Below are 16961 nucleotides of genomic sequence, written 5' to 3'. Positions count from 1 at the left end.
CTGGTAATCCTATCGCGAACGACGGATTGCAAAACTTTCGCATTATCCTGCTGCAAAATCCTGCACTCTGATCTTCTCACGCGCCTTACTTCTTCTATACAGTGAACTACAGTAATATTCGGACACTTCTAAAAGGACGATAACTTTTTTAATATCAGATCATACGACTTGGATTTTGTTGAGAAGTTAGAACAATTCATTTACTAAAATAAAATAATGAAAGTTGTCGTTCACAATTTTTTTATGAGGGCCAATATTGAAAATTTATAAAATACGTTTTGTAAATCTGTGTTAATTATACATAATCCGAAAATTTCATCAAAATCGGTTGATGCGGAAAAAAGTACGGGCATTGAAAGATGCAAAAATTCTTATAGGCTTAAAATCGTGAAAATTGTAATTTTCACCGGCTTATTGCAACGTTGATCGATTGTCATAAAATTTTCAGAATACGTACAATTGACAGAGATCTACAAGATGTATTTTTTAAATTTTCAATATTCGCCCACATAAAAAATGTGTAAACAACAACTTCTAGCATTTTCTCTGTAATTCCAACCAATTGCAATTTTTTCAGCAATTTTTGTCACGTCTTGTAGTAAACTAATTGCTCCAATTTCTCAAAAAATATCCAAGTCGCATGATCTGATATTAAAAAAGTTATCGTCCTTTTAAAAGTGTCCAAATATTACTGTGATTCACTGTACATGAATGCTTATCATTTTCATGCGATACGAACGAGACGCAGTACAATTTGATTTATAGCCAGTTACTGTCCGCTCTTTTTTCTGATTTGCATTTCTTATCCATGAAAACATAATCGATTCTAGTTTTTATCGATTCATTTTACTGTTTCCTGTTGATACACAGGCGCTACACAATTTGATTTCTGCATTTTTATTTAATCCTTCCTCAGTTTCCTCATTTAATATTCCAATGAAAAAAGGGCGGAGCATAGATTGGTTTCTGGATTTTTATTCATTATGTTCGCTTTAATAAGAAATAACGTAAATTCAGATATTCTTTCTATTTGATGATTCGTTTTAATGTTGTATATCGCCACTTTAAACATTCTGTTCTTCTATTTACTGGTAATACTTGTTCATCTAATTTGCATCTTTGCTGTAGTATTTTGATGAAATAATTGCGAACAAATCTCACAGAACAATTTAACAAGCTTGCAAGCATTAAAAGGCAAAAATGTTTCTGCGTCCTGTTTCAACTTTCAAAAGTCAGAATCATCATCTCGCTCTACGTAGAGAACAAATATCTCATACAATAATTTAATAAACTCACAAACTAAAGAAAGGAAGAATAGTTTACAGTTTAAACCGTTTAAACTTTCAAAGATTAACATCTCATCCTTCTACTTATAAAAAAATTATTTTGTTTTTGCGTGTTTCTGTGTCCCCGTTTAAACTTTTAGAGATTGACATCATGTTTCGACTTATAAACCAAATATCTCACAGAACATTTAACAAACTCGCAAGCACAAGAGGGGAAAAATGGATTGCAGCAAATACCGATGCGTTTTAATTTCGACAGATTCAAGTCGTCTCTCATTGTCAGAGTATAAAGATGACTCTTTGTGAATCAGAAATACTTACTGGCCAATGTTGCAAGAGCCACTTTCCCTATCAAAGCCGTGCTGTACGAGACGAGCACCCGTTTCGCCGAGGAAGCCATCGCAAGCTGCAAAACTGCAAGACCGACCAGGACCGCTAAAAGAGCCGACGCTGTCGCCGCTGCTAGTCCTGCCACCCTCACGGCCACTGCGCAAAACGAAAGAAAAGATAAATCATCTGGATCCACTATTCAACATTTTCTACCTCCAATTTCTACCGCAGAAGCTTCCTTTTAAAAGTCTCGCTACGTTCAGGGTAGAGTAGAAATCGCGCTTGAATGCGAATTGTTAAGTCTTCTGCTTCCACGTTTTTCGCATTGAAATTCGAAAGACGAGATTTAAAGAACGATGCCGGCATTTCGATAATTTAAAATGTAAGTCGACATCGACATTAAAAATCACGATTTCGATTTTAGGGAACTGCTTTGACTGTGATATGAACGTGAGATCAGATTAACAATTTTTCGAGAACTTACACACAGGTTGAAACCTCGAAACACCCTGGTCACACCTCTCCCGACCGTATAAAAGGAGCTTGCACTGCCTCCATGGTCCAAAGTATCCTTTTTCCGCTGCTGAACCAGCTGCAACAGATGAGATTAAGAAAACTTTAAAATTGTTGTGTTTAAACTGCATATCTTTATGCAACATAAAAATATTGTGCATTGGTTGTAGGAGCTGCATAGACATTGTGGTGTCGTGTCGATCCCGAAATTGGGAAGTTGGATCACGGCTGGATTAACGGCGAATGACTGCATAGTTAAACTTCCGAGGACGCGTTTCTTTATTATACAAGGTATTGAACTCGGCTGTGCTTGGAGTTGGTAGTGTGGTGATACGAGCCAGGGCCGCAAGCAGCACGAGTGGCCAGTGAAGGGTTGTTACCCCCCCCCCCTGGGAATATGGTCTCAATCTGTTAGTTAAGGTACGCGAGAAGGACAGCGAGGACAGCGAGAACAAACCTGACGCGAAGTCAGGGAGCCTCTAGGAATGGTGTCAAACGCAGACGAAGCTGATGCGTAATCAGAGAGCTGCTAGGAAGGGGAAACTTCGTGAACGAATCCAATGCGAAATTGGGGAGTAACTAGGAGCGACGCGCAAAATTGGGGAGCCGCCGCGCCGGGAGGTTGGATGAGAGCACAGACGAACCTGATGCGAAATCAGGGAGCTGTTAGGATGCGGACGAACCTGATGCGTCATCAATCAATGCGAGGCGCGGCGCGGCGTTGGCCGGCAGTGGAGTAGGTAGGCACTAGACAGTGACCGCACAGGCGACCCCTGACAGTAAATGCGGATTTACTGTGTCTCGATACGCTAACGGTTGAAAGGTTCAGCATTTGTTCGTCAGCTGTGTTTCCTTCGGGTTTGTCGAATATTCAGAGTACATATGGTAGATTCGCTATCTGTTGGCCGTGTCTTTCGTCTTCTATGGCGTTCGCGGTCGTTATGCCGCTGGTAGGTAGTCTAGCTGACCTTCACGGTCGCGCACTTGTCCCTTTGCAGAAGGTTTTACGACGGAACAGACACGAACTTCTTCTCTTAATAATTTTAATAAGCTACGAATAAAATAATCGTACCAGAGTCGCCGGATGCAGGGAGAGAGCAATGAAACGCGTCACGTGACCGGGCTGCTGGGGATGCGTGAGGAATAGTGTCGTGGACAGGGAAGGTAGAGTGGGGACACAAGTCAGGCGTCTCTGAGTCGCACTCTTAAAATCGCCTGGTATTTTCACTGTTTTGTATTTCTTTCACTGATTTTTGTCATAAACGCGTCAAATCCGCAGACTATTAATCACATTTGCTTACAGTTATTCTACACTCTTTTATTCTTGTTTCGTCTCGAAGTGTTCACATACAGGACTACAACCTGAATATTCACATTCCGTCTAATGTAATCAATATACGCTACATTTAATCGCATCTAGACTGTGGATCTCGATAATAAATTAACATTTCCATTCATCTTTTTATAGAAATCCGAAGAACAGAAAAATTTGTTACATCGACAGGAAGATTCCTGCATACTGCATACTCGTGGTATGCATAGGATAATTACGCAATTAATTTTCTTGCAAATTACACTCCATTAGACATGATTACATCCAATCGCTAGCCTCCAGATAAAGATCTCCAAAAAGAAACAGAAGATTGAAGGAAGAGATAGAGGACTAAAATTAGTAATACAGGAAATAAAATCCATCTGCAACCTTATTTTTATCGATGTCGCTTATGTTCGCGACTAACCTTTTTACTGTTCTACATTTTAGTATGAAAATTCCTATAGTTTAGTTCGTACGAACATCAAATGTTTAAAGCGTCGATGGGGAAAAATAAATAATTGTAAAAAAAGAAATTCAAGAGTGACATTATGCTCCGGACATGAACGACCGAGGTTACAGACGAAGGGTTAAATTTCATCTACTCATTGTTATCATAAATGCATACAATCCGCAATCTAACGATTACCAACATTTACCTTGCCCTTTCAGTTTCAGCAACACTGATTAAAATCATCAACCGTAAGGTTCATACAATACAATTTCTCTGTCTGAGGATGCAGTGCATAAACAATCTCTAAGACTCGCAAGAGTATCGCAGAGATCATAGATGCAGCGAGCATGCAATTTCCTTCGTCTGGCCATTGAAACGGCACAGGTATCCTCTGAAAAAAACACAGCCTATCCGCTCTCAGAATCACGTACGCGCCGTAAATCATTGAAACAAGCGTCAACGGCGGTGGTTGCGAGGTCGTGTGCGATTACTATGGCGAGTAATCATCGTGGCCAGTTGAGCGAGACAAGTTTTCGGGCTGATGAATGTGGAGAGCGTTATACAACCGGTGCTCGATCGACAACCCGCGAAGGAAAAGCTATAACAAGCACAACGTAGCCTCGATCTTAACCGTACGAGCCGTGATCCCACGCGGAGGAGATCGGTGGACAACTGGAAACCGTAATTTCAAGGAGCTCGTTCCATCGGGCCGTTCAAACGACCCGTAACAGTCACCTTTCCCTCTGTAGACTGTCTGGAAATCGATTTTCTCTTTCTCCAGGAAGAAGGACCCGGGAAGTGCGAAATCAATCGTCGGTGTCCACGTGTACTTCCCCATCGGAGCTCGATACGATTCTTATTGAGTGCTAAAGCCCTTCATCCGCTATCTTTAAACCTTTCAAATTTAAAACACGATTTTCTTTGATGTCCTAAGATCCCAGCTTCACTGTTTTAATCATTTACACTCGGAGCTAACTCGAAAATTAAACATATTTTCCAACCTAGAGTAATTCCATTTTATATAATTTTTGTCATTGATATAACACCTCATACAATACTTAAATGTTTAATAATTGATTAAATATCAACATATTCAATAATTTTAACAATATTTTAGATTGGAACCACCAACAACAGACCCTGCAGAGCACCACCACCAATTGAACACATATATGGGATGACTCAATAAATGTATAAACTTTGCAACTTTTTAACAATATGCGCTTTCAAAGGATCAAGTCCTGTGCTACAATTTTGAAACAGCCTGTACCCAGAATTCAATTTTTTTCCTGCGTGGCCCATAGGCAAGCGCGAGCTCGAATATCGCTGTTTCATCGAGCGGCGATAACGGTTTCCTCTAAAAAGGGGGACGAAAATCGTGTGACGCGTTCCATAAGAGAAGGAAGAAGATAGATGAGATACTCATATTGCTGTCCTTGCGTGGGCGTCGGTGATTCATAGGCATCGATTCAAAATGCACACATTTATTAAACCGACAGATGACATCGACGAGGCCACTGAAGCGTGAACACTAGGACACCGGAAATTTCGACTGAAACCATTCCCGAAAAATTGTGTTTCGGACGCCTTCCACGATGCGTGGGTGGTGGAACGTCAATTTCCCGAGTGGGTGGGATTCGCGAATCGAATGGACTGACGCACTAATTAAATAGCGATGGTGGAACGAAAAATTCGAAACATTCACACTGGAATATTACACGTGAAACGAAGTATGCGCAAATGAAGTGGTTGTGTGGAGATGAATTAGCCTGAAACAATCACTGTCTCTCAATGTTTTTTAGCACTTTCTGAACAGACTCTTGCCATATCATTTCTCTCACAGCTGTGATAATTAAAATTGCTTTGTTGTTCATTATATCCAGACTACGGATTTTATGCATTTATGATAAAAAAATTTAATAGTGGAAGTACATATAACTGTGAAGACACATTTTAACTTTAAGAATGCTGTTCTATATCTGCGGATCTTTATGCATTTATAGCTAAATTGAGTAGATGGAATTTAAAATTGTTGGAAAATTTGAAAAATTAAAGATGTCAATATATGATTTCCCCTCTATTAAAATCATTAAGGGAAGAAATAACATCCAATTTGATTCTTTTTGTTGCAATCGATGCAGGCAATTTTTATTTTGCATGAAGATCTAAGTCTAATTATAATTATACAGAGAAGAAATATATCTTCATTTAATTTCTGTATCTTACAACAAACTTGGAACATTTTTATCTTAGATAAAAATACACATATTGTAATAATGTTCCCATTGATCTTTCATTGAGCTTCACCTAATGCAGACGCTTACAATGTGCCGCATTTCACATGGATGTCTGTATGTATTGTCAAAACATAGAAAGATTATTAGAAATGCAATTTTTAGAAATAGAGTGATTAGGAATAGAGTAAAGATTATTAGAAAAGATAAAGAGAAATGCGTTCCAAATCTTTCACCTTTTGGTACTCGAGAATATCATTACAGTCATTATATATTAAAAGACTTTATACTTTCGATAAGCGTATCGATGCAATTTTTTTAATTAAACAGCACAATGTATCCAATAAACAATTGATTCAAGCTATTAATATCTTATTTTTAAGTACCCAGCATTAAAACTTGCAGAATGAACTGTACTCGTAATCTCGATTCATTGAATGTTTTTTGCAAATATCTCGGAAACTAAGACCGAGCGACGCGACGGGTATATGTATAGGGACAGTTCACCAAAGAAACACAAATTAAATTTCAGACAACTTCATCTCGCATCAAAATAAAACAAAAATAGAGTTTCTTTCATGTGCACCAATCTCCACCATCACATCAACCATTTGCTCTTCTTGTAACATAGCCGGACCCATAACAAAGATGAATTTCTATATTAAGATCGAAGCAGAACGATGTGATTTGGCTTTTACGACAACTTGCGCTGTCATCGGATATATGTAGCTATGTTTTTACGAGCAATTCCCGGGTCTACGGTTCGCGTGAAGAATCAATTTAGGAAACACAAGAGTCATCACGCGAGACTAATCTCTCGAGCCGAGCCATAAGTGTCATAGTCGTCGGGACACGGACTCAATGTCAAGCGTTTTCGCCGAAAGCCGCGGCCTGAATTCCCCAAGAAAACCGCGGACATGCTCTCGTCAAGGTGCACGGGCAAAAATGCAATTTGTCACGGAGGCACGATCGCGTGAATCGCGTGTTCGCACGCATCGCGCACGGAATTGAGTAACTGGGCCACAAGCTAACGCTGAACACGCACCGGTTGTAATTTCCAGTTAATACTCTTTCCGCTTCGGCGTCTCCTACACGCCGAGAAATCCAATGGGAACAGGTGTTCCTGTTGCTTTTCTAAATGCTATTGCTAAATTCTGCTGTTTATTGAAAGCTGCGCGCAAGAGTTTAATCTGGGAATGTAGCTGCAGTAGAATTAGACGGCGTAGGTCAGACATCATATACTAAAATTAATTCACACGTGTTGCAACTACGAAGTAGTTGATCATTATTTAGTATACATTTAGTAATAATAATATTTAAGTATATTTAGTAAAATAATATTTAGTAATATTTAGTAATTGGTAATGTATAATAGATGAAAATGAGGTATTTCATAAAGTCATTTGAAGCGACATTTTCATTTGTAAAAATGTTCGCCTCGGCTTTCTTAAAGAGTTACTAATGAAAAATACGTGACTCCAGCTCGGCGGCAGGTTCCACTGAGCGTAGCGTTGGTGTCGAGCCGCGGGAAATTAATGAACAAGAGAAGGAGCAGGAATTGATTTAATTAAATCTCACTCATTTAGCCGTAAATGCAGCCGCGCGCCGAGGTCGCTCTCGCATTGGTTCGTGTCTTTCGTTAATAACTGCTTAACAAACACGAGGCGGACATCTTTGCAACTGTAAATGTCGCTTCAGATGACCTCAGGAGCCGCTCCTTCTTAACGATTTTAATGGGTTGGGAATAATACAACCATATTTTTAAATTCCTTGAATACTTTTACTGTTTTATATTTAATCCTTTCGTCTTTATCATAAATGCATAAAATCATATTTATGAAAAATAGACAAACGAGAACAAAGTAAAATAGCTATTTATTCGTTATTTTCGCAGATACAAATCGAACAACATTGAATAGACATTTGTGTTACCGAAATTTCCTAATTGATCAAGTCGAATCCCATTTAGCACACCGATCGGAACGCGTCCGCAATTATTCTTGAACCGGATTCCGGATGGTGCCAAGAGGAAATTGCCGATCTATCAAGTCGTCCGCGTCGGATCCGCTTCTCACTGTAGCACGCGAAGTTAACGGTCTCTTAAATATTCGTGTCTAACAATTCCGTGAATATGTATCGACGGGGGTTCGTAGCGGGTAACCCGATCCGGTGTGAATTATAGGTAATTAAATAGCAAACGATTCCGCGGCTTCGCTCGCCAGGATCCACGGTCCAATCGAGTTTCTCGGCCGAGCGATCTTATCGCGATTCGCGATTAGAAACGCGGCGGGAAAAGAGCCGTAAAACGCGCGCACCGTTGATGAAGTTCCAATGCGAGGTGCACACACGGGTAACGTTCAGGTAACGCGCGCGCAGGTAACGAGCGCCGGTCACGTCGCACTATAGGAAAAGAATGATTAGGGTCGCCGGCTTGTTTCGTAATCCGCGTGTGGGCGGACAACGGTAAACACCGCTGCCTTGTACGGTTATCGTTCGCAGGCAACCGTTGGAAAAATAATTGACGATCAGCGGATCCGACTAATAGTTCGCAATACAGACATTAACATTTTATTTCACTGGTTAATCGGTACCGGGATATCCTCACGGAACAATTAATACTTTCCTGTTGGCCGAGTTAATTCGCCGCTGATGCCGACAGACGAGACATGTATTTACAACTGGAAACACTCCTACGCTAGTTGAACGACCTGAAGGGTTAATCAGGAGTTGAAGATCTAATGAGGATTACTATCTTGTACTTGTTTAGAGATTTCTTAGGACAGACAGAATTGTCAATTTGTAAAATATACAGACACAAATGAAAATACCATTGTATTTAAACAATTTTACGGAATTTAAAAAATGTCTTCAAATTTATTTTTCATGTGATCTTATAAAGAGAAGCTTGCCCTTTCAAATAACCTACAGAATCTTTTGTCGCACTTTTGTTGCTGTTCAATCGAGCAATGTGCTTGTAGCGAAATTATTAAACTTGAAAAGAAAAATGCAGCTTGTGCTTCATACACTGTTTCATAATGAAACAGGCTATTTGAGAAAATATAGTTGAAGGGCTGAAAGTAGAGAGTTTACCCTGTAAAATGAGACCAGATAGTATTTTGTAACAACTTTTTACAGGATGTTACGGGAGCAAAAAGATCAAGGATGTTTCGACTGACGTGACTGATCATGGCGCACCGTATCTACTTTGCTCAAAGACCAGGCCACGCGCAACGTACAAATGAATTCCATAGAAAGTTTAACAATTTTCCAGTCGTACTTTAGTATTTATTTGATCTCGTGGGGTAGTGCATTATTGTTAGTAACCTCCAAATATTAACAATAAATGCATATTTCAACGACCGAGTATTTAGTTTAAGAATTTATTGTTTCGAAGAAACGTGGAAACAATGAGTCTCTTTGTCAGTGTAAAAACGGGATAAAAGGAACGAACGTCCCGGAACGGGCGAAGCGCTCTCTGAAATTCATTATATTTTTATTTACAACTTCCTCGAACGGCTGCAGCGATTTATTTTCCGCCGAAAACCGACAGTCTATTCGTTTTTACGATCGCTACGCGGCATTCGAGCAAACTGCCCATTTGTTTATGCTTCTCACTGTCGTGATTCGCATATAAGCGTGCTTGTTTTATTGACCGTAACTAACTGTTTACCCCCGTGTTTACAATATCTGTATCACAGATCGTGCGCCGGCATAGAAATCCGATATTACACCCACTGTAGTTGGCTTCACAGTAAATTAAAATGTTGTACTTTTGTTTGTTTTCGAATGTACGTATTTCGATATGGCAAATGCGAGGGCGTTGCATGAACCGTTGATTAAAACGTTAGTCTAGCGCTTCCGCCAACTCTGTTTACGCTAGAAAGAATGGCCGTTAAACCTGTGTTTGTTCACAATATAAAAATGTAACTGTTAGCCTTAGGTGATGGCTTTTGATTCTTTAACGCACAGGGAAGAAGCATGCTCCTTTTAAACAAGGATATTAAAAAGTTAATCAAATAGAGTTCCTGACATTTCGTTTCCTTCTGTATATGGGAGGGTTGGAAAGTCTATGTTTCTTATTTTAGACGGTTATTACACCTGGAAAATGTCATATGTTATTAGGTGAATCAATTGCAACATTGTACTATATGGTCTGAAATGAATAATTTATTTATAATATCACTATTTCTCTCATGACAACGTTCGTATAATAATTAAAACATTGAAGCCACAGCAAGGAAATGTTACAATCAAAATCAAAATTGTACTATGTGGCCCAAAATGAATAAATTAATGTAGAAATAAATCACAACTGAAAAACATTACTCTTTTCACAACAATACTTTGTTTCTTTCTTTTTCGAATGTATAGTTTAGGACGTCTTGCGACAAATGAAACATAATGTGTGAAAAATTAACTAGTCTAATGCCATCCTGTATTTCGTACGATTAAACTAGTAAAATAAATGGAACCGTGCAAGTTTCCGATTAAGGAACAGTAGGTGAAGCTAGAAATGTGGGTCGTCGTCACGAGAAATCTGTGTTTCGTCACAATAGGACACCAAGGGCCCAAAGACTGGGTCTCCAGATAAGAATACAGGTTTCTGGGACTCTGGGTCTACTAGGCTAATACCTTTCACGTAACACTTTTTTGTTCCATGCTGTCTTTACACTATAATCGAAGGTCTTTATACATTTAATACAAAGTGAACCACAAAGAAAAATGTACATTTTAATAATGCTGTCTTTGCATTACAATTACTAGACTGCGGATTTTTATGCAAAATAAAAATTGTTAGTATTTATTACAAGATTTATTTTTTTTCTCAATAAGTTTATAGCATCTTTATAGCATCTTATCAAAATGATATGAGAAAATTGTTAACTTTTGCTAAGTTTATTTGGTAATTTTACGCTTCGGAATACACTGCACTTACATACAGTCTAGTCAGTCAGATAATTAGTGATGTCCAATTAACCAATTCCTACGAAATATTCAGCAGATAAATATATAACTAATAAGAATCTACAAAGTACATTTTCTAAATTTGCGTTACCCAAAGGACAAGGTTGTAACAAGCAACTTTTACTATATCTTTTTCGTAATTCCAACTAAACGTCATTTCTCCAAAATTTTCTTGTCATCTGGTAAACTAATCCATCTAGCTTGACAGAACAACTGAGGTCCATTTATAAAACAGTTATTCTGTTTTAAAGTGTGTACTATTAATTATATGACTGAGAACTGAGATTTAAAAAAAATATATTTTTCACCGACGTTTCTCATGGTGCAATCGACATCGGGATACCGATGCGTATCTGCACGCATGTCCACAGACGATGGGACGCGTATCGTCCGTTGGTTATAATATTAAACTGCCCGCGGTTTTGTTCTAGCAAACAATGCGTCGCGAATCAACGCGTAGGCGGTGAATGATACATGGACGAAGCGGTATCCGTGAGCAGATCTGTGCGGTGGTAATTCGAAACATGTAATAACGACGCGCATTTAATATTGCGTGGAGAATAGAACCGCGAGTGTACGAACAGCGTAGAAATTAATTGAAATTCTTGCTCGAGATTAAGGAACTCGGCTGGCAAGTGACACGAGCGACAACATTTCTGTTTGGCACAATCACGAATGAAGTGGAAATTCAACTCCCCCATATACGCAGAAACCTGCTAATTGTCTTAAAATCCGCAGACCAATTTTCCCAAAATTTCTATCTTGTTATTCATAAAATAATATTACAATCTGCAGCTCTATTCATAGACTGCGGATTTTTATGCAAAATTAAAATTGTCTGCAACATTTCCAAGAGACTGGAGCCAGATAGACGTTTAATTCTTACTTTAATCATTTTAACAAGCTTAAAACACTAGATTGGCATTATTAGATCGTTGTAACTTTCTCACTGTTTTAAATGGCCGCTATCTATTACACATCATTTTATGGTACAAACCTGATCTTCAGAACTTATCAATTTTTATTGAGATATTTCACTTTCAAATAAAGTGTATTTTAATATCGACCAATGTGATTATCGACTGTTCTTTTTATACGTGTGGAAAAATAACACACACACATGAACAGTCTGCGAATATTTATGCACAATAAAAATGATTTGCATCAATTGCAAGAAGCAAAAGCCAAATGGACAAATAGAAATGTCTTTCTTACTTTATTAATTGAAATAAGCTGATACTAATAAATTGATATGCTTAAATTCTTTTAACCTGTCCACTGCTTTAAATTGCATTTATTCCATCTTGCCATAAGCAGCACAATATTTTAAGAGAAGAATAATTTTCCGAATAGAGAGCGCTTATTTTTGTTGGCTCGATTAATGGAATTGCAATTAAAGACTACCCGTTGTTAAGCAACAACCTAACAATTACCGCGACAAAAATTCTCTAAGTTAATGCAACTTTCGCCACTAATGCATAACACCGTCACGGGGATTGCCTAATAAGGGTGCGCAAGGATACTTAATGGCCCTCTTTTGCCCATTAGAGTTCCTTTCTTAAACGCGCCTAATTGACGGCGAAGTGTGAAAGCTCACGGGCCCGTCTGCTATTGCTACCATCTCGTTCGTTTATCTTCATGTCCCACATTATGCAATATCGGTAACGTGCGCGATTAGTAGAACACCGTTCCAACGATTCTACGTACTCACGGGTTAATGACTTATGGGTGCAGCGAATCGTTGCAGATGTAATCGTGCGCTTATGTCTTACAGCTCTGAAAATGCTAATCAAATTACTACCTTCGACTCTTTTTCTATTTCGAGAAGAAACTATAAACATCGAACACACAGCTACTGAATCTCATAAAAATTTTAATTAAGCTGTAGTACCAAACTTTACTCCTGGTTTCAGTAACTTGTTCGAGTAAAATTTATGAATTAACATTTTTAATTGATCGATTTCGATGAAATTTTCAGCGTGTATATAACTTTTTAAATACTTTAAAATTTCTACAGCACCTACATATGTATAGTTCTTTCATAAGGGAAGTGACCCAACACAAAATATATTTCTAAAAAAAGTATAATAATAAATATATAAATTGTAGTGAATTGTGTGTGTGTGTAGTGAAAATCAACCGAGTATCTAAATAACAACAAATTATTTCTAAGTCGGTGATACACAATAAAAGAAATTGGAGCTTTTAGGTCATTTTCAAATGGCTTTCTTATAAAATTTCCTTTTTTGCCTTATGTCACGTTTCTTATGAATGAACGAATGTCGTCTAGTAAACTACTCCGTCTAGCTTGGCAGAAAAGCAGAAGTCGTTTGGTCGATTTATAAAGATGTTTTTCGGATTTAAAGCGTGTGCCATTAATTATGTGACCGACCGTAGCTCGACTTTCTGACTAAAATTTTAAGAGTAGTATCTTTTAGGATAGAAAATATTAACAAGTCGATTTTCTCAAGCCAGTATACCGAACTCCTCGAAGTAACAAGATCTTTATTCTCGCAGATTGGATTAAACGAATGGGAACATTGTGATCAATGTTCCTATTTTAGGGGAAACTAGCCGAAGTGATGGGACTTCAGGGATCGATATACATAGTGGTCCCAATCGACGGCTAAGGTTCGCAGCATCTCGTGTGTCCTTCAGGACGAGTGACACCGGAGAAGAGGATCGTTTCTCTTCGAGGATCGTACAGACACGGTCCGACAGCTCCTGTGAGAGAAGAATCGTCGTGAGAGCGATTTTCGCATTAATCGGGTATCGTGTTGCGGATCTTCCATCTCGCGAAACAAATCGCTCTAGATCGATCACGGGATCTTGCGAACGATCGATACTCTGACGTCAGGATCCAGTTGTAATAGGATTTCGGATTCGGTGTATTATACAATGGCAGTCGCGCATGTAAACCTGTAGATTATAATAGTATCGCTTGATTAAAACATTTGCATTCTGAAGTCGAACATTTCGTATGCAATTACCTAATAAAGTTACCTATACTATGAAAATATTCGTCTCACAAGTAGTCACAGAAAGTATACAAACAATTTCCCAACATTGGTTTCGCCGTATCTAAATAATCGACGCGACGCGTCAACGTATTGCAGCGATCGAACAGTCCGATGTAGTTACACGATTTTTTGATGTGTCGTCCATCGATTGCATAATGCGTCGGCAAGCACCGGAATCAGTGATTACACGCACAAATGGAAACTTCGTTTAGGTTCCCGTACGAACGGCGTCGAAAGGGAATTACTCATTGCTGATCGGTATCTTATAATCGCTGCACCGTGCGCCGGCAATCGAAGAGAACTGGTTTCCTGTCTAAACTAAGGAACGATAGAGTTCAATCGACCACAACCGTTAAGCCACCAACCCGGCAGAAAATTCTCTCCTTTTTCTCCAATCTCCAATGCTGCGAAAGAAACTGCCCGACCGAAGTTCCTCGCCGAGACACTTTGCTACAATGAGACAACCTTTTCTGGTCGGGAGACGTTGCACAGGGTTCTATTTCCACGATCTAGCTAATGATCCACATGTATGAAATCACATTAGAATTCGATAGTAGAATGTTCACTAAGCCAGGAAATATAATGATATATTAATGATACAATGATATATTAATAGTATGTAAACATAGTTCAGTCCGTTTACTCTTGTAATGCTGTATTATGGCTTCCAAATTCTCTTCAATTGCGTTGGTACTTTATCTAACACTGCTATTTAAAAAATATGTATTGTTGCAGCTAACGTCAAAACGAATCCGAAGACCTAAACCATGAAAATCACCCACTGTGCTTGTCAGATAATCCGGAAAAAAATGTTTCGAACAGAAGTTAATCGATATTCAGCCGTTTATAAACGATAGAAAAAAATTATTACGCATTATTGTAGCTAACGTCAAGACGAATTCAATCACCTACTTTAGTATGGCCAGAGTTGGGCAAAAATTTTATTCAGATAAAATCTTTGCTCAACTCTGACTATGGCTTTAAATCTTAAAATAATGCTGAAATAGTTATGACCCGCTAGATTGGCATCTTCGTCCAATGTGCGCTGCAACGACCTGCAACAGGTCATCGAGGCACACATTCGCATCTTTCTCAGCTAATCCCTGTACTCTGTACGATCTTCAGAAAATTGAAGCATCTATTAGGTTGTCCTGTTACAATGCGAATCTTCTTTCGTATTTTTCAAAGGTGAATTACAGAAAAATAAATTACAGACATTGCTCTTTATAATGTACTTTGTGAATGTACTTGTGAAGAAATTTTTTATCGAATAACAACACAGCTTACAAATTGGATCATTTGTAGTAATTGTTTATAGTGTACATAATTAGTGAATGTTTTTATCCAACCAATTTTGATTTTACATAAATCACTGTCACGAGATCTTCATTTTATATAAACAACTGTTACGAGATCTTCATGTTACATGAACAACTGTTGTGAGATGTTCATTTTATATGAACCACTGCCACGAAATCTTCATTGTATAGGAACAACTGTTACGAGATCTTCATTTCATTGGACGACTGTAAAAGGTTTCCAATTAATTTTAGACGCTGCAGTTCAGAATGTCGCGTCGTTTCGAGGAAAAACTAGATTAAGACACCGTACAATAAGATAACCGTAAAGTGAATTATGCACTCGGTTCCGTGGCAGTCTGCGAGACTCCACGTGTTGAACGAATTATATAAAATCAATTTCCCCGACACCGTGCGACTGAATGAAACGGTCGATGTCCGCGCGCGTGACAGCAACACGTAGCGTAACTACCTGCGTGAGTATGTGTGACGAAAGTGGTACACGGTTCCTGTGCCGGCGAGGAATACTAGTGCGAAACAGTAGTGCAATAAAATGCGACGGTGTTGCGGCAATGGCGATGTTATCTCTATGCATACTTTGCTACTTGAATGGAGAAAACATGAAATGAATAACTCAAAGATTTACACTGCAACACTGAAAATGTTGCCTGTCAACATAAGAAAGACATCCATCGACGCGACGGCACAGAGAATCATCAAAAATCGACCTCAACTATAACCCTTCAAGCACGACATTGGTACACCGTCCTGACCCTGAGAAATATTTCGAAAATGATTATGGAAGAGAAAATGATGTGCTTCCATGCATTATTGCTCGCCTTCGAGAATTTCAAAATGGCTACGGAAAATATCTTGATGAGCTGAAGATAACATAACACATACAGTGAGTGTAAAAAGTATTCGTACGCCCTTTAAAATAGAATAACTTTTTTATAATTGTACCAAACGACGTGATTTTTTATAATCAATTAGAAGTATTGGTTTAATTCAATCAATCAAATTCAAATTCCAGATTCAGATGCAGATTCAAATTCAAATTCAAATTCAAATTCAAAAAAATACAATACAATCTTTTCGGAGGCGGCGCAAATATATTATTTAAATATAAATATATTAGTATTTAGAACAATTTAAGGATTTTCGTAATTTCCAGTGTCGAAAATTTTCTATTTTGCGCCGCCTTCGAAAAGATTGTATTGTATTTAAGTTCGTGTGTATTCACATATATTAATTGGAAATTATTTTATACTTTTTAGTGCGTTTTTTCGAAGTCGGTTTAATTTTTTTTCACTGGTATTCTTTGACTTTTCGTCGAGTATTTGACCTTCTCTGCCCGCAAAGTAACGTAAAGGTCAAAGCGTCTCACATTTGAATTGCCACGTTTTCTTACGAAGGAGGATTTGACGAACTGCGTGGGCGTATAGAATATCCCAGTCTGCGATAAAGCCGACGAGAACAGAGAAAAAGAGAAAAAGAGAGAGGATCTAGGCGAGTCGAAAGGACTTCCGGCGTCCGCCACCCGGAACAT

At 38.4% G+C, this 16961-nt stretch overlaps 1 protein-coding gene across 1 annotated transcript in view; it reads right to left on the bottom strand.

Moving 5' to 3' along the window:
- LOC143221901 (uncharacterized) overlaps nt 1–16961 on the bottom strand; it is a 69106-nt gene that overhangs the window by 23960 nt on the left and 28185 nt on the right. Inside the window, exons 2-3 of the mRNA XM_076447559.1 lie at nt 2101–2208; nt 1608–1772 (exon numbers count right to left, since the gene is read on the bottom strand). Of these exons, the coding sequence (XP_076303674.1) occupies nt 1608–1772; nt 2101–2208 (273 nt within the window). The remainder of the gene's footprint in view (nt 1–1607; nt 1773–2100; nt 2209–16961) is intronic.

This window comes from Lasioglossum baleicum, chromosome 3, assembly GCF_051020765.1.
Source record: "Lasioglossum baleicum chromosome 3, iyLasBale1, whole genome shotgun sequence".
NCBI classification, from domain to species: domain Eukaryota; kingdom Metazoa; phylum Arthropoda; class Insecta; order Hymenoptera; family Halictidae; genus Lasioglossum; species Lasioglossum baleicum.
The sequence above is the reverse complement of the archived record's forward strand: the minus strand, read 5'-3'. Positions and strand labels throughout refer to the sequence as shown.